Source organism: Equus asinus, chromosome 19 (genome assembly GCF_041296235.1).
Source record: "Equus asinus isolate D_3611 breed Donkey chromosome 19, EquAss-T2T_v2, whole genome shotgun sequence".
In the NCBI taxonomy this organism is placed as follows: domain Eukaryota; kingdom Metazoa; phylum Chordata; class Mammalia; order Perissodactyla; family Equidae; genus Equus; species Equus asinus.
Window position 1 is genome coordinate 14,098,421 of NC_091808.1, and position 23,320 is coordinate 14,121,740.

The 23,320-nt window shown below is 38.7% G+C and overlaps 1 protein-coding gene across 4 annotated transcripts in view; it reads right to left on the reverse strand.

Annotated features, from left to right (window-relative positions):
• Positions 1-23,320, reverse strand: part of NYAP2 (neuronal tyrosine-phosphorylated phosphoinositide-3-kinase adaptor 2) — a 253,006-nt gene that overhangs the window by 81,042 nt on the left and 148,644 nt on the right. For all 4 annotated transcript variants that reach the window (XM_070489631.1, XM_044751477.2, XM_070489632.1 and 1 more), the window contains one exon: positions 17,481-18,575. In XM_070489631.1, coding sequence (XP_070345732.1) covers positions 17,481-18,575 — 1,095 coding nt within the window. The remainder of the gene's footprint in view (positions 1-17,480; positions 18,576-23,320) is intronic.

The following is a 23,320-nucleotide window of genomic DNA, read 5'->3' on the forward strand; positions in this document are numbered from 1 at the left end:
GGAGGCCACAGGGATTTGAACATATGTGATTTTTACATTTTTCCTCCTTCCTACTGCCCCAGTCAAAGTAATGCTGAATAGAGACTGGCAGAGTATAAAGATTTCTGGATTTAATCCTTTGGGAAACTCAACCCTGGTAACGGTTCTGCCATCATCCTGGTGACACTGGGTATGTTCTCTTATTTTCTCTGCTTCTGTGCAAGCATCTCTCCAATCAGGGATTTAAACCATAGCATCTCTAAGATGCCTTCTGAATTTGAAATTTTATGAAAAAAAGGGACCAAAACTTAAAATCATGTACTTTATTTTTTCAGTTTAAAGTGAAATGGTATTCATGTGCGCTTAAATCCATTACAGAAATAATATTTGTTGAAAATGTCCCTTTACTCAAGGTCAATGTTCTTAAAACTACACCTTTGGCCTGTTTTAAGGAGATTTTCAAGCTAATTAATGATACTTTACCATAGGACAGAGGAGAAGTGGTATTTTGTACTGTACATACAAAATATCTTTAGGTGCTGCCAACAGCAAGAACAATTAAACAGCCAAAATGCAGAAGAAAAGATGCCAAGCCCAAGGAGAAGTCACAATGATATGAAAAGAATAAAGAAACCATGGCTATAATTTGAGTTGCCCTTTCATGAGCTATTCAAGATTTGGCTTTATGAGCAGAATCACTGCTTACTAAGGCCACTGGGAGAAAGTAGACCAATTATCTATGGGCTGCAAGGAATCCAAATTCATTTTTTCTTTATAAGAAAAAAACGGGAAATTCTATCAATGCCTCAACGGCGTTTCTATTTTCACCTATTTTTTAAGTGGTCATGGCAGAATAACCCTTTGAACAATAGGAGAGAAGGATAATGACCAGAAAGATCAAAAGAATATTCTATTGCTAGACCTTTTATAGCTTGAGAAGACTTTCATAATGTAGAACATTTTTATGTATCCTCAAGACTGAGTTAATGTGCATAGGAAATTACTATTAAGCATTTGGGATCAAAACTGAAGTTCCTGTTGCATGGGTTATTGTCACATTTTTATAGAAATGGTTGAGATGCTGTTTCAGGATATAAAATTGGTGCTAATAATGCAGGGCATGGATTCATATCAGTAATTTAGAAACCAAGTGCAGAGGGTTCATTCCTCCAAATTCAGTGATCTGGGATATCCCAACCACAGCCTGTACAGTGTAAACAGAGTTGTCTTCAGCGTTATGAGACTCTGGGTACCAGTTCAGACTTAGCCCCTCATTAACTGTGAGGCCTTGGGCAAATCACTTTCCCCTTCTGAGTCTTCATTTGCCTATTAAATGATGCATCTAGACTCAAGGATCTTCAAGTTTAGGATTCTACTGATAAGTACCAGAGTACATTCTATACCAGAGGGTCTCAGTCCTAAGGGCATGTTAGAAATACTCGAGGAGGCTTCAAACAATATCCATGCCTGGACCACAATTAAATTGTAGGGTGGGGCCTTGACATGGGTAATTTTTAAAAGTTCCCAGAGAGTTTCTAAAGTAAAGCCAGTGTTTAGAACCACAGTTCTATACATAACAGAACATTTTTGGCAACATTTAATATACTTTTCATTATTCTTTTTGTAGACTGGCTGGGTCCTTTATTTTCCCAGAGTTTTCCTACTTTAGCCAAAAGCATTTTAACTATCCTTCCTTACCAAGAGAAAGGAAAAAGAACTAAAACAAATAGGAGTTAATCTATTTTATATTTATTAGAATTCCTTGAAAGAAATTTCATGTGGAGAAGAAAAATGTTTGACCACATCAAGTTTTAAGATGATCTTCATCACTTATTTATTTGCACTGATTATTCTCTATCTTCATGAATACAGGAGACTGAACTGCCAAAGCTAAGAACACACACAAGCAACCAGTGAGTGGGTGGGTAAGAATTTATTGTTGAATTTTGATTCTTTTACTTGGCTTCTTCAGCTAGGCTGCCTTAAAAATGATAAGAAAACCAGCAGTTTAAGGAAGATAACCAACTTCTTTACACCAGCTGCCAAACAATCATTAGAAGATAAAAACTCTTTGATCTAAGATAGCCAAAAAACATCATACTTATTTCTCAGTGTTGTCTGTTTTCCATGCTTATGATTTTTTTAAAAAAGGTCATAGTTCCCTCTTAATTTCTGAAGGAAAGACAAGCTTTTTCACTAGTAGGTGGGAGGTGCGTGGGTAGTTGAATATATGCACAGGTGCAATCAACTTTAATTAAGACTCAAATCATTTTAACAGGCAGATGGAAAAATGCTTCAATATTCTTTAAAAGAAACAGAGGCATTCAGGAACTAAAAATATTAATGCATGAGAAGAAAAGTATCATTTCCTTTCTTCCTGAAAAATGTAATTCTGAAAATATATTTATAAATGTTTCTGAAGCAAACTCTAGGTGCTAAGAAGAATAATTCCTTCATCACAAAGAGTAATAAGAATATTTAATTTCAATCAAAGTAAATGCAAAAATTAGCATTATTGGAATCACAGTTACTAATGGCCATATGGCGGGGGCAGTTAAAAAAGTCATAGCTATAAAAATTTCATAAGAAAAGCAAAGGAGTATTAATTCTTTTAGGAGAAATGTAACTGATGGCTACACAACTGAATGTATACAGTACTGTATTTCCTGCTGATCTTCATTCACCAAGTCTTTCGATAAATACGGTTAGAGAAAGAAACGGTGTTTGAGAATCATTTTTGGCCAATCTGGAACTTTTCATAGTATTCTTGGGGAAAAAAATATACATATAAATTTGAAGAGGGAAGAAAAAAAAGCACTTGTTTGGGGAAAGTCTCCAGTTAACCAGATATTTTTCTCCCCAAATGGTATTTTAAATGAAGTTAGTCAAGGAGACCAAGTAAAATTATAGTCAAAACCAGTGGAAATATATTGAAATGTTGATATCGATAATACGTAGAGAACACAGAAGAGCTGGAACTCTTTCAGATTGCACTTCCACACAACATTACATTTTTGCTCAAGTAATTGAAGCTCTTTAGATTTCAATTTGTCTGTAATATGAGGAAGTCAAACAAGGCTATTTCTAAGGTCCAACAAATATTTGTTGAGCTCCGAATGTGTGACTCATGGTCTAAGGGCAGAGAGTAGGGAGTCAATGATCTTATTCTCCACTTACTCCCTTTGGAAGGTAAGACATGAGTTCTTCTCTTGGAAATTTCTTTCCAGTATCATTGCACCTTATGCTTCCTTTCTTCTTTGTTGTTATTTTTTTTTTTTCAGTTTCTTTTTAGGTTTGATATATACCACCTGTCCGCTTGTTTCAACTTTTATCATCATCTTTTCTTCACACTCTTTGACATATACACACACATGAAATGCACGTACGAACTGTTTCATCACAAAGAGCCTCAGAAATAGAAGTGCTTATTTTTCATTTCTTGTGAATTAAATGAAAAAGAAGAGACCTGGATTAGATGTTATTCCTTATTTCTAATGTTACCAACGCTCTTATTACTGTAATATACTGTTCCATAAGTTATCTGGTAGTGGACTTCTTTGTGGCAAAATCAATCTGAATGATGAATAAAGCCTCAGAGAATTCCAACCATTTTGGGCTAGGCTCATGGGTTAAAAAAAGAGGGAGAAAAATAGGAAAAAAGAAAAGGAACAGGAGGAAGGGGAGGAGAGAACAATATTTCTAATACAAGAATCTTCAGATGAGGCTATGATTATGCCTCAGCCAAAAACGATTCCCGAGGGTCACCAGAGCCAGCCCACTGGAGTGAATCCAGGATTCTCAGGCCTTCGTGAGCTTCAGAGCCTGAGGAAATGTTGAGACATGGGCCAAGAGGGCCAGAATGGTACAATACAGAGGTATGGGAGAAAGAGAAACAGGACATCTTTCTAAAATGCTCAGTTCTAAATCTGCCTGCCTTCTTTACTATTTATATCTTTGTAACAATGTTTTTGACTGCCACATCTTCCCTCAGAAGTGCCCCTCCATTATACATTCATCTCTCATCTTCATTTGAATTTTTAGATTTTAGTGTCTGACATTTCAAAATAAAGATTCTAGCACCTAGCAGAGTGCCTGGCACACAGTAGGTATTTTAGAAACATTCATTGAATGAAAGAAAAACTGAATGAATGCATAGACATGGTTAAGATATTTATATGTTAACAGCATCAAAAAGAATAAAAAACTTAGGAATCAACTTAACCAAGAAAGTAAAAGATATGTACACTGAACACTACTTCTTCCATCAATTTTACAGGGTCACCCCACTCTAGCTTAGTATTCTGGAATTTAGCATGAGGCCACCCCTCCATTGCCATCAAGTTTCACACTGAGCCCTTATGTGGCTGCATATCAACACTTGAAGGAAACGTACCTGATCTTTAATAGGCGCCCCTCACCAGAGGCAGACTAAGGAGGCTCTTGCATGCCCCGATGACTATCGCTCCTCCGTCTAGCTGGTTTTGATCCTTGTTCCTATTTCTTGTCCTACAATTCAGTCATCTAACATACGAGTGTTCAAAAAGGTTTGCCATATACCATACGCTCTTACTTTCAAAAACCTTGGAACATAGATGTCTGAAGACCGTATTCTGGTGGATTCAATTCTGCTTTTTTGCGGATTACATTTGAATGCAAGTGGGTGCCTTTTAGGCCTTTCTTTCCCTTCCTCAGTCCTAGACCTGGGGGTTTCTGTTAATTTGAAACCCCGGCAAATGTAGCTGACACAGAAGCTCACAATCCCCCAGGGGCGCAAAACTCAGGTATGGCTTCACTCATCTGGCTTAACAGCTTCTCTATTCTTAGAAGAACTTTTAAAATTAATAAAGAGAGAAAGAATGCTAAGGCCCAGGGAAACACATTTTATACCAACGAACGTGGCATATGAGCTGGCCTCCTTAAATGTCAGCCACTTGTGAGTCTCTTTAAGGTTTCCATTGATTTCACATGGAAGTAGGTCAGGACTGCTTTTAACCGGAGAAGCCTCATGCTGCAGGTTTCATTTAACTATGAAGAATGAATATTAAAAATTGATGTGCAAAGCAAACCTATGCTTAATTAGCATCTGGATAAAGACTTTACCGGGAAAGCTGTGGAAGTTAATAAAAAATGAGAAAATTGACAATGAAGTGTTTCAACTGCTATTTCTGTCTGTAGCGTTTCCCTTATGAGAAATATGGATGGTCACTTCATGCATGGCCTGCTTATGCTAGTTAATCTGCATTTAGGAGGTTAGCATTCTTTCTATATATGTGTGGTTGCACGCATGTTTTTATACAAAATTTGAGTGTTTGTTGCTTTTCTCTGATGTTGCATTTTTCAAATGCAAACCTTACAAGTTTTTGCAATTTTGAGTAACCATTTTTAACAGGAAATAAAATTCCATTTGAATCTGCTTAGAAACATCACTTCACAAGTCACGCTTTTAACAGTCCTCCGTCTGTTAAATATACTAAATATTTTTTATATTAAGCACTTTGGATCTTGGTTTTTGCCTAATTCATTGGTTAATACCTATACCTTTTTGGAAGCAAAGTTTTTTTGTTTTAAAAGATAAATCATTTGTAACCAGAAAAATAAAAAAAGATTCATTACATTTGAAAAACACATCAACAGCCCAGATATATTCAATTTTTTCTTTTGCTGATAAATCGTCTTTCATGATCATATTGTCATGTTGCCCGACCCTTTGTACAATGAAGACGGCCTCTTTGTTCCCAGAGCTGTTCTTTATAGGTGAGGGGTGACTTGTGCTCCATCAGGTGTGATGTTCCTCCATCTTCAAGGCTTAGATATCACTCAGCAACTTTAAATAGTCTGCCTCCTATGGGAACGGAGAATGGCTTACATTCTCCCCAATGCTTTATGCTCCTCACATCAGGTATTGGAGGATCCACTGAAGATGTCAGCTCCTTTACCCACGCCTAACCGAAGAGAGCTGTGCAAACAATACGGAATCTCTGAAAATTTAATGCATTTTTGACTTTGCTTCATTTTTTAATAAAATATTTATTCTTTCCACAGATATCTAAAAGTGAATCACCTTTTATAGTTGCACAGCAATTTACATTTTACAAGGTCTTTGCCTGAACAAGATTTTCTTTCATTTTTCACAATAATCCTCTAAAATAAATATGAAAAAACTGAGACTCACAGGTTTGACTTGCCCTAAAAGCACAGCTGTTCAGTGGCAAATCCATCTTTTTCTCTGGAACATTTGACTCCTGTGTCTTTTTCCATACACAGACCTCAATTGACTCCCCAATCTACCTTTCATTATAATGAGGTTCTTTTTTAAGCTGCTTGAACAAAAGAATTTTTTAAAAACAAACAAAGCTATAAAAATAAAGATATATTTTTATTTTCCTTATCATCTTCTGGAATTAAACAGCAAATGAACCGCACTCAATATGATGTACAATCTACCTGATAGTTTCCCATCTACAACATAATGTCTTAATAGTGCTTCCAGAACCATTCAGTGAAAATCTATGCTATGCTATTTTTCATGGAGCCCACTTTAAATCTTTTATAAAATATTTAGATTACGTTATGAGGACTTGCTTCCATTTTCTTTGTTAAGTGCTGCCTGGTTTCCCCAGTCAGTAACGGGACTGATTCCCCTTCTGACTGTTTTATACAAAAATCATCCTAACCTGGGTTCTCCATCGATATTCCTTAGAGCAGTTGGTTCCTAAATACATTAACTAGTGCTGATCTTAGCATCCTGTGCAAAACTCAGATTATTATTGATATTTGGTAATCATGGTAATTCTATTAGACTTTGCTATTAAAAATATTAGCTTTGGAAAAGTCAATAAATCCATAAACGTAAACTGATTATGCAAAATATAGTCATACAGACCATGAGCACTTAAATAAAATATATAGTCTTTGCTCTCAAAAACTTAACATTCAATTGTGGAGATTGGATACACATTCATTCACTTTAGTCAAACAGCCATTTCATCCTTCAAGGAATATATATTAAGCACATAGTTTGTGCCAGAAAATGTGCTAGTTGCCGCAATGAAAAAAAGGCTCAGAATTGCATCCTAACAATTTGGTTGGGGAGATAAACATTTAAACACTAATCACAACACTGTACCAGTCAGGTGTCAGAAGAGCAGAGCTCCAAAGAAGGAAGAGGAAGAGACAGGAGTCCAAAAAGGACTGCTACTGAAGATATCACATCACATAACAACCAAGAGAAATGTCTTCAGATGGAGTAATCGACAATGTCAGATGTTGTGTGAAGTTTCAGAGAACCAAGAGAGGAAAGAGGCCAGGGCCAGCGACCAATTAGGAAGTCCTGTGTGGCTTCGGAGTGAGCAGAAGATGAAGCTAAGTTGCAGGAAATTAAGGATGGAATGAGGGACAAGAAATAGAGGCAGCAAGCACAGAACATGCGCCTTAATGTTTTGGCAATGAAAAGGAAATGGAGAATCATGGCTAGCTATAGAATCAAGCTGTTTTTGCTGAAACATTAGTGACAATTTTATTATAGTTTATATTCAATGATTATAAATATAGCTCGGTTTAGAAGCCAAAGTGAATTCTGCAGGCTTCAAGTGAGATTATCAACCAACCAAAGAAGGACCACTCTGAGGGAATCTATTTTAACTTCTTAGGTTTGAAACTTTCATCATTTTGACATCTCTCTCTTGTCATTAATCATTGGTAAGTGGTTAATAACTAATCAATCAAAGAAGGATACAGATATCTTTGATATTCATGTGATAACTTAAACAGAGCAATGCTTCACTTCAGCTCTGCTCATTCTGTTGGGGGCTTCTAGCATCTAAATCCTTTCCCAGCCTTCTAATTCTTGGGAGCCTAGATTTCGTATTTGTGTCATGGGAACAAAGCCACGTTAAAATTACTACCCATAGCACTGTGGGTAGATATAGGGTTGCATAATACATGGATGCCCCCAATCTCTACTTTCTGACTCTTTCTACCTATTATTTTTCTATCCTTTTTCTTTCTGGACTTAATTATATCATTTCCATCTATAACAAAGGAATAGATGCAAAAAATGCAAAAATGCTATTTTATTGAATGTAACAAACTTAGCCAGAAGAAAATGTAGGGGAAATTTTCCCTCCACCATCAATTTTCAGAACATTACAGACTTCTGGACTTGAAATTTTTCCTGTAAGCTGTTCTGGGTATACCTGGCTAGACAGGATATGCTGCTTGAAAATCCATGCTATTAACACTCTCTCTTCCCCTCTTAGATTCTCCTTAGTATATTTACTCCTTTCATTTGGGAAGAGCAATAGCCCAGATTCTCCAGTTGATCGGTTATTCTAGCAGTGGTAGAACATTTAATTAACCTAGCTCCCATCAGCTAACAACAATAATGAGCTTGCTTCAACCAAGAAACACTATGCACCACTACAGACACTTCATTAAATTTGGAATTGCCATCCATTTACTGAATTCTGAAAAACTGATTTTTTTAATTAAAAAATATTTTCAAATATTTTATAACTTAAACCCATTTTTACCTGGGAACACACACGTTCAAGACCACCACTCACATATTAATAGCTCTCTGGATATATGCAGTGCCCTTCCACCAAAGAGGTCAAATGACTTAGTTAAATGTGTTTTCATTCTCTTCACTATTGAAGTTCAATAAGGAATAATGTTAAGCAGATTGGAATTCCTTCTTTAAAATGTTGGTCTCTATTATTTTCTTTTAAAAATGCATCTTTCTATCTCCAAAGGCTGAGAAGTGATCAATTTTCACAGCTCAGTCATTTGTACAGAAACTGATGACAATTTGACATCTACAAAATGGTCCACATTTAAATGCTTTATGACTATATTCTTTCTATCTTTCCCCTAATAAATCTGCCTAGAATGGAATGGGCATTCTTTTAAACCGGACACATAAGAGCAGAAGCAATGAATTCAGCATTCATCATAGCTTTTTTTTGACTGAATAACTATATTGATTTCAGTGTGGAATTTTCTAAGTCATAGGATCTGATTTTTTTTTCATTTAATGGTCAAACATTTCTCATACAGCTTTTGTTTCCTCAAGCTGAATAGCCTTCTCAAGTCACTATGCCTATTAATTCCACAAGTATTTCAAAAAATACTTATCATGTATCAACTTTGAGAAAGATTGCATCGAGTTGAGTTTCACATGAAATAAAACGATGAAAAGATATAGCCCTTGTCCTCTCTGGCCATTTGTCTTAATGGTGAATAGGACAGAAAAAACTTCACAATACATCAGAATGAGACACGTACATTTGCAGAAGTACAGGGTACTCTCGGAGTTTGAAGGAGAAATTATTTGTAGACAATAGCATAAGAAAAACTCTACAAAGCAGTAGGCAGATTCTAAGCGGGGCTCCAAGGATTAGACTTTGTTTTATGGAGTTACTGGGAAGTCCTTTCAGCAAGAACAACATCAGACAGAAAGTCTCAGAGGCAGGAAGAGGGTGATTTGTCTGGTGATCTACAGATCATCCAGTAATCCACAGATGCATCAGACAACAGAGCCAGAAGAGACCCACAGTTTTAGCATTTAACATTTTCATTTGAAAAGTGAGAAAACTCAGGTGTTAAGAGATGAATGGGCTTATCCAAGTCTCAAAGCTCTTAATGGCTGAGCCGACATGGAAACCGTCTCTTGTGACATCCACCCCTTGTTCTGGCCTTCTAGATCACATTTAATTAGAATGTAGGAAAAACATAGGGAGTACGATGTAGGCAACAGGAACCACCTTACTTATACCTAATATTTAATTACTTGTGAATGTCCAAGTGTTGAAAACACATGATAGGCAATCCAAGTCAGAAATGGAATTTCTTGTTTGAGGTAACTCAACAGGAGGGAAAGAAATCAGCCTTAGTATATTAAATACAAACCGAGGGAATCTTGGTTGTGAAAAAAATAGACTGGCATAGCATTATTTCTGAAGTGAAAATGTTTCTGCATTTTATAAATCTAAAGCAGGCAGAGTTCTTCTTAATGGAGAGAATTGCTGATTAAACTGCTGACAAGAAATTGCACTTAAAGATTCCGCAGGCAGAGAATATAAACACGTCTGCCTGCATCAATCAAAGACAGCTGGAGTCTACCCCTAGAAAGGTGAGCAATTATTTATGAAATTATGTCTTCTTCAGTGATTCTGTATTGCAATCCTAGTTGAAACTGAATGAGGAAAACAGACAATGTCACGGTCCCAATTAACCAGGGAGTCACACGCATTTTCAAAATCAGGGGATTTCACTTCTACTCCATTTAACCTCATCATCCTGAAAACAAATTTCTTTAGCTTTAAAAAGACATAATAGTAATTAAATAGGTCAGCTTGTTCTTGGAAAACTATATATATATTTTTTTAATTTTAAAGATAAGTGTCTGATTCTGTCAACAACACATTAACACAAATCTAAAGAGAAAAAAGGTGATACTAAGAAGTATTTTGCATAGGAGTTTTGTTTGTTTTACTAGATCAGTTTCTAGATTAGTGATGCTAAGGCCCTCATTGCCTTTGAGATTGGGCTGGGGTTTTTGATCCATGGAATGTTTCTTCCCTTGGGGTGGCCATGGGCCATCAAGCTACTACATATTTATGGACAAGATGCAAGCAGCTGAGGACAAAAGCCCTATATCCCTGGAGGTAGAATCATCCAGTTGGTAGCTCAGTATTGAAAATCTCAAAAACCAAAGAAATGTGCACATATATCCTTAAATTATGCTTAGCGGCATTGAGGTGAGCACTCATGTCTCTTTGCTGAGGTCATTTAGGTGATTCTGAGGCCCACTGGGCAGACTGCATGCCTTCAGGGGCAACGTAGAACCCTGGTGGAACAGAAGAGCCCATCATAGTGACTAGGATTCCAAAATGAATTTAGGAGGGTGTTGAAGAGGTTTTCTACTCACTTCCTAAATTGATGACAACCATTAAGTAGTCCACGCCATTTAGCTACAGATTTGGCTTTCTCTTATTAAGCAGATAGCACCCAGGAGTGATAACACCATGCGCCATTAGTGTTTTGATGATAACTGGTACATTTTAATGGCAATAGGGAGGAGAAAGAAGTTGGGGAGATTGGTCAAGTATAGATAAAGTATCATTAAGACCAGAAACTTTGGAGCCAAGTAAACTGGGTTCAAGTCCCAGATTTATTCACTATGTGACTCTAGCTACGTTGGGGCTCAGTTTCTGCCATCTTTAAAATGGCTATGTTAATGTCACCTGCCTCAGAGTCTTCCTCTGAGGACTGAATAAATGTAAAATGCTTAGAACAGTGTCTGCTATAGAGTACATGGCATAAGAGGAAATGGCATCAAGTAAGAATATACTGATATTACCATGGAAGAGTTCTCAAGGAAAAAGTTGGGTGCTACATTCTTTCCCCAAGTCCTCACCCCTAGCTTCTTTGATGCACCTCTCTCTGGGTTTAGGTAGTCTTGATATGGTTCCTGAGACAAACCTGTTTGAGGCAGAGGAATCTTCCAAGAACCTCATCACCTCTTCCCTCATTAGCATTGTCAGCTCTAGCTCCTAAGATCCTTGGCCCAGTCATGGAAGCTAGACCTCCTCATTCTCTCATAAAGTCTTCTCTCCCTGTCCTTCCAGTGTCCAACAAGACTCCCATTCTTTTGTATTGCCTTTGAGTTATAGTGTTCTCTCTACTCTCCTACACTGACTAGATCGTGTGATCGACCGCCCTCTCCAGATAGCACACCCTTGTTCTAAGTCATGGCTCCATCCAAGGGCCCAACCCTGCTTTGGCTAGTCCTCCCCCTTAAATGGAGTGGATCCATCTAGATAGACCTCAGGTGAGGTTTGCTGCCAACCTGAGTCTCAGGTTCCCCTCCCTGCCTGACCAACAGCACCAGCTCCTGTCTAAAGCAGCTCTTACCAGTGGTTCTTCTGATGAAGGAAATGGCACAGACGTGGAATGACTAAGACAGAGGTTCTAACTAAGAACAAGAATGGATGCTATTCACCGATTGCCCACCAATGCTCCACTGTTAAACTCTCAAGGTCTCTGGGAGAATCTGAAGGTAGTAAAATTGTTTTCCCATCCAGATGACCCTGACTGTCTTCTTTGCAAGCTGCCAACTAATCAGTAGCTTACTCAAGGAGAGGAAGACAACATTCACTCATTTTAAGCTATCTGTATTTTACTTTCTCCCCTCTCTCTTCTTTCTCTGATATAAATTGCTTTTGACTATGTTGGATAAGCAATGTATTATAGATTTCTCTTGCATACAAGTAAATGGTGTTGCTAATATTTAGCCATCTCTGAGCTATTGTTGGATTGTAGGCATAAATATTACTAGGTATTGTCATTAAAATGTCAACAACCCAGGCCCAACTTCCAGAATTTCCCATTGAACAGGTCTATGATAAGGCCTAGGAATCTATATTTTTAACAATACACCAGTGAATATGGTGCAGGAGGTGCTTGGACCACTCACCTAAGATTTCTATGTCCTTTTTCTTCCATGCTTTGAATGACCCCAGGACCTTCTCTGGAGCCTGAGCACATCCTCATAGTCCTGACCTACAAGGATTGTCATCACCCAAGTGCCAGCTGCTTTTCTTTTCTGAGACGCTAGAAGGAGCTTTGCTGGGGCAATTAGCAGACATTTAGTCCTATACAAAATGTCCAGAAGACATTTGGTCCATGCTAAAATGTTCTTGATATCTACTTATATTTGGTTCTGTCTAAAACATCCATGGAGACACTGGGTCCATGCCAAGAGGTCCTTGATACCGGCAGGACCATCTGGTCTTGTCTACAATGTCCATCAGACATTTGGCCCACACAAAAATGTCCTTAATATCTGGTCATATTTGGCCTTGTCCAAAACATCCATGGACACATTGAGTCCACGCCAAAAAGTCCTTGACATTTGGTCCTGTCCAAAACCATTTGGCATGGGCCAAATATGCTCATGGATGTTTTGGACAGGACCAAATGTCAAGGACCTTTTGGTGTAGACCAAATGTCTTATGGACATTTTGGACAAGACTAAATGTCCTACAAGGACTAAAGCAGAAATCAGTCTGAGGCCACAGTATGGGACTCTGAGGAGGGAGGCAAGAAACAAACTGCAGGAGAGGGGCCTGATAAGGGTCATGTCTTTATTTAAGATATTTAGCATAACCTTACAAGGCCTTCTGGAATCTTCCTTGTGATATCCCCTGACATGCGTTCAGATGTTCCGGGGGTAGTTCAAGTCCCAAATGCCTTTGAAGAATCCTAGAGTTCTAGAGGTTCCAGATCCAGCCCTCAACTCTGGCCAGGTGGCTCAGAGTCACCGTGCATCCAGAAATTCTGCCCAACATCAATGTTTGCCAGTGGGCAGTCACAGGCTGAGGGCTCAACCTTGCTCCAGAGAAAATCACAAATCCAGACTCTCTTCTCCACCCTTCTCTTTGTCTTCCCAATACCTGCTTTTGTCCTGCCCACTCTTCGTCAGCCCCTGCTTTCACAGGAATGAAAAGAAGGGAAAAGAAAGTCCTTGATTACCTTTTTGCTAAATTTTACCGAATAAAAAATACCTTCAATAGGCTAAAGAAAATGTATAGGTTCTCCTTAAGTAAACTAACATTCATTCGATGTTTCTCAGAACAGCTTAGTTCTTGGGAAGTCGATACTCGCAACTATCTCAGACATGAAGCCAAGAACTCCATTCAAGACTTAGTAAGTGGGTTAAAGAGGCCTTTGAAAGCAAAGGTCACAAAGCCCCTCCACTGAAGGTCACATACTTAAATAAGATGAAAGGCTCCTCAGACAAGTTTGGGTATCTGATTTCTTTGTCCATAGCTGACTAATGTTGTGATAATACAATGAGGAAAAGAGTGAAAGGAGAATCGGAGAGGCAGGAGAGGGGAGCAGAGGCTAGATGCATTAATAAAACTACCCGAAAGAAAGGGAGGAGACAGGAAAACCACAAGAAACAGACATAGAATTTAAGTGAATTTAAATGATACAGCGGTAGAGGGCTGGTCAGCCCTACAACCTCAAATAGCCCCCAAGGACATCCTAGGATCGTAATAACTAAGCTATCAATACTGTGTCACTGCTATTACAAATGACCAGGGACAATGATAGCCACCACTGTGTCAGGCCTCTCTTGTTCAGCTCACTTTGCTAGACACTTTACGCGCATTAGCACACAGTAGGCACACAATAATGGTCACAAGAATGACCCTAAATCATAAAGACGGCCACATTATGTTAGTATACCCTTCCCGTTCTCCTAAAAATGGGATAATATATAAATACAGACACATATTTTAAAAGCTTTCCTTCCAAAGTCATTCTTTATTTAATTTAAAATTCATTTTTTTTTAAAGATTTTATTTTTTTCCTTTTTCTCCCCAAAGCCCCCAGTACATAGTTGTATCTTCTTCGTTGTGGGTCCTTCTAGTTGTGGCATGTAGGACGCTGCCTCAGCGTGGTTTGATGAGCAGTGCCATGTCCGCGCCCAGGATTCAAACCAATGAAACACTGGGCCGCCTGCAGCGGAGCGCACGAACTTAACCACTCGGCCACGGGGCCAGCCCCTAAAATTCTTTTTTAAATTAAATTAGTAATTAGAAGTTGGATCAGTTGCTTATCAGCAATGCCTAATATTTTAGGTATCACTGGGCCTCAGGGGACTTAAAAAAGGAAAAAGGTATACGTGTGTGTCTGTGTGCATGTGTGTGTGTGTGGTGGGGAGTGTCGGGGTGGTTTTATGGTTTTGTTTTGTTTATTTGCATGTTAGTTTTGGACTGTTTTTTTGTGATTTGTTTTTAAAAATTATTTATTTATTTATTTTGGTGGGGAAGATTGGCCCTGAGTTAACATCTGTGCCAGTCTTCCTCTATTTTATATGTGGGACCCAGCCACAAGATGGCTTGATGAGCAGTGTGTAGGTCCACACTGTGGATCAGAACCCACGAACCCCAGGCCGCTGAAGTGGAATGCAAACTTAACCACTATGCCACCGGCCAGCCCCTCTTTGATTCTTTTTTACATGAATGGAAAGTTCATGATTAGATCTGATTCCCAATGTTACTTCATCAGACCCATAGGACTCACTTATGTCTATCATTGCAAAAATATAACATAACATCTAAAAGTCTTAAATAGGAGTATTTTTAAAGACTGAAAGATGAGATTTAACAGTAGAAAACTGTATATCTCCATGTGGAATATCGTTGAGTATGATGAAGCTCTTTGGCAATGCCAACCTACCTTTTTTTTTTTTTTAAGAATAGTATCAGATGAGTGGGCTTGCATCTTTTTTGTCCTCTGCTCCATCTTTAGTCCCACTGCATCTCTGTGCCGCTTATATGCTTCTGTGTATCTTTGCATGGGCTTCACGTGTTGGTGCCTATATTTGCCTACATGTCCAGTCTATATGTCCAGGCATGACAGTGTCTTCCCGTTTTCTTCAGAAGTCGAAAGTAAATAGCATTAGATTATTCATTTTTACCGTCTGCATTTTTCCTGCCTTCCATTTATGTAAGTAAAATATTGAAGTTAATGTAACTCAGGGCATGCCTTTTCTCTGAAGAGTTGATACGTAGTTAATAGCACATGAGAAGGAATTCAATCTTCAGATCCCTAAGAGCTATAAACAGCCTTGATCTCTTTTCTATGTACAGGCTTTGTTTTAGAAGCACACAAAGCTCTTTTTAGAGTCGAATGGAGAAGTCTGTGACATATAGCACATAGACTGATTCCAACAGATGGAATTTTCCTGAAATAACTTCATTAGTTAATCATTTCTTTTACATATACTTTTTCTAGCTAATTGGTATAGCTGCCAGCTGGAGCTGTTAAGGATCCTCCAAAGGGACTAGTACGTAGGGAGAAAATTCTGTAATTTCACCAATTCTAGGATGAAATTTCTACTAATTTCACACTATTATGTTTTTTGAAAGTAAAATATTTTTCTTTAAAGAAATTTGTTTACTCCAACTTATTCCAAATACCTTACTTGATTATTTTTAAGCCAAATCAATTATCTGGGAGAAACACTTTAATAAATTATCCAAATCAAGGTTTCCCAAACTTTGTACTATTGACAATTCTTTCTTTTTCTCTTTTTTTTTTTTCCTTTTGTGGTGGGTTTTCCTGTGCATTGTAGGCTGTCAAGCAGCATCCCTGGCCTCTATCCACTTGATGTCAGTAGCATTCCCATTTGTGACAACCAAAAATGTCTCCAGAAATTGCCAAATGTCCCTGGGGCAAAATCGACCCAGCTGAGAACCACTACTCTAGAAATAGATTGTTCCTAACTTTTAATTCAATTTCTAGAATAATTTTAGAAATAATTTAATATATACTTGTGTATCCAGACATATCTAATATATTAGAAATTGTTGCCTTTCAGTTAGGAAAATGAAATGTTGGGGGGGGGGTTATTTAAGCAGCTAATGCTTTCTTAAGTCTCTCTGGGTAAAGAAAAAAAAGATGAGCTAAGTGGCTTGTAACTACTAATGAATAATAATTATCTAAGGGGTGCCATCATCATCTTCCTCATCAGAAGTATTGTAGATTTCTTTTACTCTATGGAAGGTCCTCAGCATGACTGTGTGATTGGATAAATAACAAACCATGTAGTGGAGTCATTTGAGATGTAAATGATTAATTATCATTTTATGTACTTCAGGCGTTTTTAAATAACGGAAATCAGTGTAATTTAATAAAATGGCCATCAAGAAAACTGCAATCTGTTTTGACTTTCCTATACACTCACGGGGAGTGATTTGGCTCACAAAAGGATTAGTCATTCAGAAAGAGACATTTCCTGGTCTTTGAAATTCAGTGGCAAATAAAATATTCACCACCTATTTATCGCTTAGTGATTTTTCCTTAATTTATATATTGATAGATCTAGGAAGAGTACCATAGGAATAAGAAGCTAATTACCATGGCTTATAAAAGCGAAACAATAAGCCTATTCTAGTTTAGAGTGAAGGTAAGAATATAATAACATTTAAATATGTGGAGAAAATCACTCATTATGCTAAAAAAGAAGAGTACTAAATTCTATCTGAATTGCTTTCTTTCCAGCAAAGGCTTTCTAATACAGATTTGCTCAAGGAGGTTTCTAATGTAAAATAAAGATAAATTTGACACATCAATTCCATTTTTGTGTATAATCCCCCCAAATCAAGATATTTACCTAAAAATTCCATAGTGATCTGTTTTTCTTTCTTAGACTTTCCAGAGCCACTGTAAGAATTTAGACTTTACACTTTATTTAAAAAAACACCCTTCTTTTAATTGGATATATTATATTGCAGAGATTGTCACTTTTAGTTCTTTCAGAACACACTGTATTCTTTAGCGGGGCAAAAGTAAAATACATTTTGAGAAATCAGCTAAAAGGACTAAGGATCATGTACTACGTGCCTTATCTGTATCTACCAGGCTTCATTTTTAAGTCATGAACTAAACGTATAGATTGGCTCATATACAAACTGTGCACTTACTCTCAGCGGGTTCTTTAGAACGGCGGCCGCTGGCCGACTTCCTCAGCAGGCTCCGTCCTGAGGTAAAGAGGCTGGTTAGTTCTTCCAGAGGACTCGTGGGTGTCCTGGACCGGGAGCCGCTCGGAGCCGACCCGTAGGTATTCACCGCAGCGTTGACCATCTTGCTCCCATCTTGCGACACTGGTCTGGTGGTGGAATGAGGCACTGATGGAGAGCTCCTTGAGAGGCTGCCTGAATGCACAGCATCATAGGGTGGAGGCCTTTTGAGACTGAGCGGGGTCAGGGACCGCCCCATGCTCACAGGTGATGGGGAGGCCGAGTGACTTTTAGGGTAGCCGTGGGGAGACTGCGTTCGGTACAAAGTGGAAGGCGGGGGAGGGGACGAGGAGAGCACAGAAGCAGCAGGAGCTGGTCCTAGGGCTCCGGTCTGGTCTTTCTCCAGTTTGGGATGGCCAGGGGTATGAGAGGGCAGTGAGGATGGAGATGCTCCAGCCTGCTGTTTCATATAAGACACGTTTTCCAGCACAGGAAGCTTTGTGACCTCCAGTGGGGTGAGCGGAGACTCATCGGAATTGGGGGAGCACTGCACAGGAGCTGGCGGGAACACCAGCAGCGGGGGTCTATGAGAAAGCAGGTTGGGAAAGGGCGGCGGGATGTCACAAAGCAAACCTTTTGGAGTACATGGCACTGAGGACTTGGCGAAGTCCAAGTCAGGCACCGTGGGAGTAGCACACTGTGAAGAACAACTGTGATGGTCAAGGTCACATTTTGAATCTTGGCCTAAATCGTCAAAGATGGGGTATTTCATTTCCTCATAGACGGCCTCACTCTGGTCGTCATCCTCTTTCCTGAAGTCTCTGAGAATGTTCCCCACCATCTCGATATACACCGGCTCCTCCTCCTCGGGGTCCCCCGCTGGGCTGCTGACCTGGGAGAGGGAAGAGTCTCGCGTGAGCGACGTCCTCCTGGGCCCGTGCTTTTTGATATACGTTTCATCGAAAGATGTGCTAAGCTGAGTGTTTGGGTTCCGTTTTGGTTTTGGAGGAGGAATCTTCTTTGAATACTCATCACTATGGGGTCTCGGTTTGGCCGACACTAAAAGAAGAAAAAAAGGTAAAACACATGAGTGCAACAGGAAAACTTTCAAAAATGATTTGCACTTGGGTTTACTACTATCAACCTTTGATGGGGGAGCGGGGGTAGTCTCCTTCATTTCTAGCTTAAGGTTTAGACTAAAAATCAAACAAAAGTCAAACATTTCCCATACTTAGGAAAACCTGATGACAGAACAATAGTAATATTTATCTTCAAACGAATATTTATAATCCAACACTGATAAATCCATTAAGACCAGGACTATTTGTCCCTCTGCCTTAAAATTTCTAAATAGAAACCTTCAGATGAAATATGTTGGATAAAAACAATCGCAAGTTTCATACATACTAATCTTCAAGAATTAAGCAAGAAGCTCGGGGGGAAAATATCTAGAGTTTCTGTTGTCACAAATGGTCACAAAAATACCATGAGGATTCAGCCTTTTTAATGATGTGGCTATTGCACATGGTCACATCTTGCTTTCGTTTAGGATATAAATGTCCCAGCCTGCTAGACTTAATCTCTCTCTTGGTTCAGATAAATAACTTCTCTACAGAAGGGGCTGATACTTCAGGGGAAATTAACGTGAAAATCTTGTGAGGCTAGACAAGTTAATCTCCAAATCTCCAGGTATTGTTGATTATGGTGTAGTTGTCTGTTTTCGTTCATAAGATCTCTTATGATATCCCAAAGGCTGTCTTGGAATGAATTTATTAGATCTATTCCACTGACTCATCAGATCCCCCTCGAGAGTTTTACAAGAGAATGATCCAGACATTGATGTGTAAGCTTCAAGAATAACTGCGGGAAACTCACAACAGATATGTGTGCAAGTGCATCCCACAGCTGGCTGGAAGCCCCCCTCATGATGGAGCATAAACTTCTGACACTATACGGTAGGGTAGAACAGGCTGGCAACACGTCTGTGACTGCAATCAATTGTTTAGCATGCAAGGAAGGTCCTGGAGTCTTGTTATTATCTCATTATCTCATTGTGTTGATATATGATTACAATGATTATCATTATTATGCAATGTGGTAGAATGCAGTTGCTTGTGGTAAATGGTAGCATATAATGCAAGCTGACAGTACAGCTTATAGGTGTAAAACCATGAGAAAATAAGCTTCTCTCTAATTTGCAGCCTTAAGGGGTGGGGGCAGGGGGTGTCTCAAAGCACAAATCAGGAAACACCTGTAGTCGCCTTTGTTCTTTTTTCAACTAGAATACTTATGACTGCAGCTTTTCTAAAACTTACTAAAGGAGAGGCAAAGATTAGTTGGGCGGCTGCTCTACACATCAATCACACCTTCAGAGAAAGCGAACCCATGGAATATTCTAGAAGCAGCTATGTCTCTCACTTTTCTAGGCCATTCCTACTTTCAAATATTCCTCTCCATTGTGCCCATGATGATAATTCTACCGACTATAATCAAACAGCTTTTTGAAGGGAAGGTTCTTAATGTGTCTAGACTTTTCCTTTAACCCATACTTGGAAAAACTAGATGTCCTTTTCCAGGGAGATACAGCAGTGGAGTTTTTTAGTACCCAAAGTGAAAAACCTGGATACATATGGGGTGAAAACTACTCAGACAATTCTTTAAGGGGGACCCAAAGTAACCAACAGCTCCTTTTTGTATGTCCCACTGGTCATAAATTTGACTGGTTCTGAAATCTCCTGTGTATGTTAATTTTCATATGATTTAAATAAATCATCAGAGTACATACAAAAATCTCAGCCCAAATGAAGTAACACTGTAGATCAATGAAAATATTGACTTAGGACTAAAGGGCCTTTGAAAGAGTCAGGACTTAGAAGAAAAAGCTCACCCAAACTATTCTTCTGAAGCTTGTTTCCTGCCATCCTCCACCTCAGGGTATCATTCTAGGCTCAGTACTCAGTACTAAGTAACTCAGACTCTGGGAAAATATTTGTCATTGACAAGGTGTCTGTGAATGGAGAGTTAACCTAAAGCTAGGAATTAATGTTTGTGCATGAGATGGATAACTCATTATATGAGAACAATTGTACTTGGAATAAGATTTCATTTTTTCTCCCTCCTAAATCATAATTAACTTTTGTTTTCTTTAACCTTTCACCAAAATCTGATATTCTTACCTAGACTCCAATAGTTGTATGGAGGAAAATAACAGGACAGGCAGAATTCAAGCATTTACTGAGCCCAAGGCTGGGTAACAGCAAAGCATCGAGGGGAGACCATAACCCAGGACTACCAGGCAGTGAGGGGTCAAGAGTAGAGCTGGGAATGGCATGATGTTCAGGGAAGCAGCAGCCTCATGAGCAAATCTGGAGCCAACATCCCTCTTCCCCCATAGATTAGAAAGTGGCCTTTGGAATGGGCAAGACCAATGCTTAGGTTACACTCAAATGTAAAAATGTAAGCAAATAATACTTCATTTTGTTTGCAAAAGGAAAGAGAAAAAAATGAAATAAAGACCCTTCTTATCTATGAAATGACTGAAGACAAAGGAGTTTCTATTCTAGAACATAATACAGTTAGAATTAAGTTAGACCAACTACTCATTAAGAAGGAATTTGAACAATCATTTGTATTGTGAGGACAATTTCAATGCCAAACCAAGTGTAACTGTAAAATTACGTGGCATGAGCATTTAATCACTTTCAGATCTGCAGTATTTTATTAATTATTTTGATGTGTACAGTCATGCGTCGCTTAATGATGGGGATACATTCTGAGAAATGCATCATTAGGTGATTTGGTCATTGTGTGAACATCATAGAATGTACTTACACAAACTTAGATGGTATAGCCTACTCCCCACCTGGGCTATAGGGAACTAATCTTATGAGACCACCATCGTATATACAGTCTGTCAGTGACTGAAATGTCGTTATGGGGCACACGACTGTACAGATATTGTCTGAAAAGGGGAATAAAATATAACATGTGACTCTTACGGTAACTCTGAGATGATCAAAATTGACAGCTGCTATGGGCTGAATGGTGCCCCTCCCCCTCACCCCCAATTCGCATGTTGAAGTCCTAACCTCTCATGTGATGGCCTTGGTGGAGACGGGGCTTTGGGAAATAATTAGGTTTAGATGAGGACGGGAAGGTTGGGTCCTCATGATGGGATTAAGGCCTTTATAAGAAGAGACACCAGAGAATGTGTTTGCTCTCTCATTCTCTCCACCAGGGGAGGATACAGTGAGAAGGTGGCTATCTATAAGCCAAGAAGACAGCTCACCCAAGAGGCTGGCATCTTGATTTTGGACTTCCAGCTTCAAGAGCTGTAAGAAATTAAATATCTCTTGTTTAAGCCACCCAGTCTATGGTATTTTGTTATGGCAACCCAAGCTGACCTAGACAACAGTATATTTATTGAGCCCTACGTCAACACCCTGTACAGTTGAATCATGAGCACCCACTTTAATTTCATCCATACACATTGGAATACATTAACTAGCTTTGTTATTTTAAGAATTAATGTAACTCCTCTCCAGTCTTTTAAATGTAATTTTCACCTTCCTCTGCCCTCTACCTCCTCATCCCCTGAAACCACATCACAAAGAACATATTAAAGCTGAATGCAGAGATGCTCTACCCAGGTACCCACTCAGGAGAACTCTTCCACCAAATGGCCTGTTATTCTGGTTCTTCTTCTCAATCTGACTCTCCAGCCTCTGATCCATGCCAAAGTACATGCTATTGGATGCTGACTCATTTTCTGGATGTTTTTAGTTTGCTGGTGCTGTTTGCCTTGGCATCTTGATTCCCTGCTCCACTCTCTTTTGCTGCCCACCAGCCAATGCATTTCTTCAGCCAACCATGCCCAAGCAATCCTTCATTACGCAGGCAAGCTGCCTCCCTCTCCTCTTCCTATGTGGTGAGAAGAGCCTGATGCAGGCAGATTCATATAACTCAAGCCCATTTTGTTTCCTGGTCCTCTTCTGTTGTATTGATCCAAATTTGAAATGAGAGTATTGAGGATTATTTAGAGAGTAAAATCTTAAGTAAATTACAGATGATGAGGAGGAATAAACAGATTCATTCCTTCAATATGGGAGACTGTTTTTCCAAACAATATCTACTTCCCATTCCACACCCCACTTGCGATCTCATGGGTCTTTCTGGAAAATCAGAAGAGGAAACGATTTATTTTCTAATGAACTGATTTTTCTCTCCGTTTGCCATTTATCATCTAGTTTTACCTTAGTCCTAGTACTGAGTAAATAATTCATAGGGCAATGAAAATTTGTTTCAACTGTCACATATGCTTTTGTCCCCCCTTAAATTGACCTGTATAAAGCAAAGTCTGAAATTTTAAGCAACATTGTCACATAATTTATTCTACTTTAACCTCACTCTAGGGTTAAAACTTAAAGAAAAGTTCACATTTAAAAAGTCATTTCTTTAGAAGGTATTTAAAAATAGTCTTGATCTATATACATAGATGCTGAAATGCTGCTGATAAAAGACAAGAAAAATTGCATTGCAAATTTCAACATTTAACGAAATTCGACCATAATAAAAAGGTAACTTTTTATTGCTCTTGAATGAATTTTAAATTCTTTCTAATAAGCCCAAAGATAGAAACAATATTTCCTGTTCAGCTCCAGAACACAAATTTTAATGCTTAAAATAGTATAATGACAGCAGCATTGAATAAGCAGAAAGTGACATTTTTGAAATGAGATATCTGAGCACAAAGGTTATGCCTGGCTTTCAGTCATGCCCAGATGATCCGTCTTTCACAGTTAATT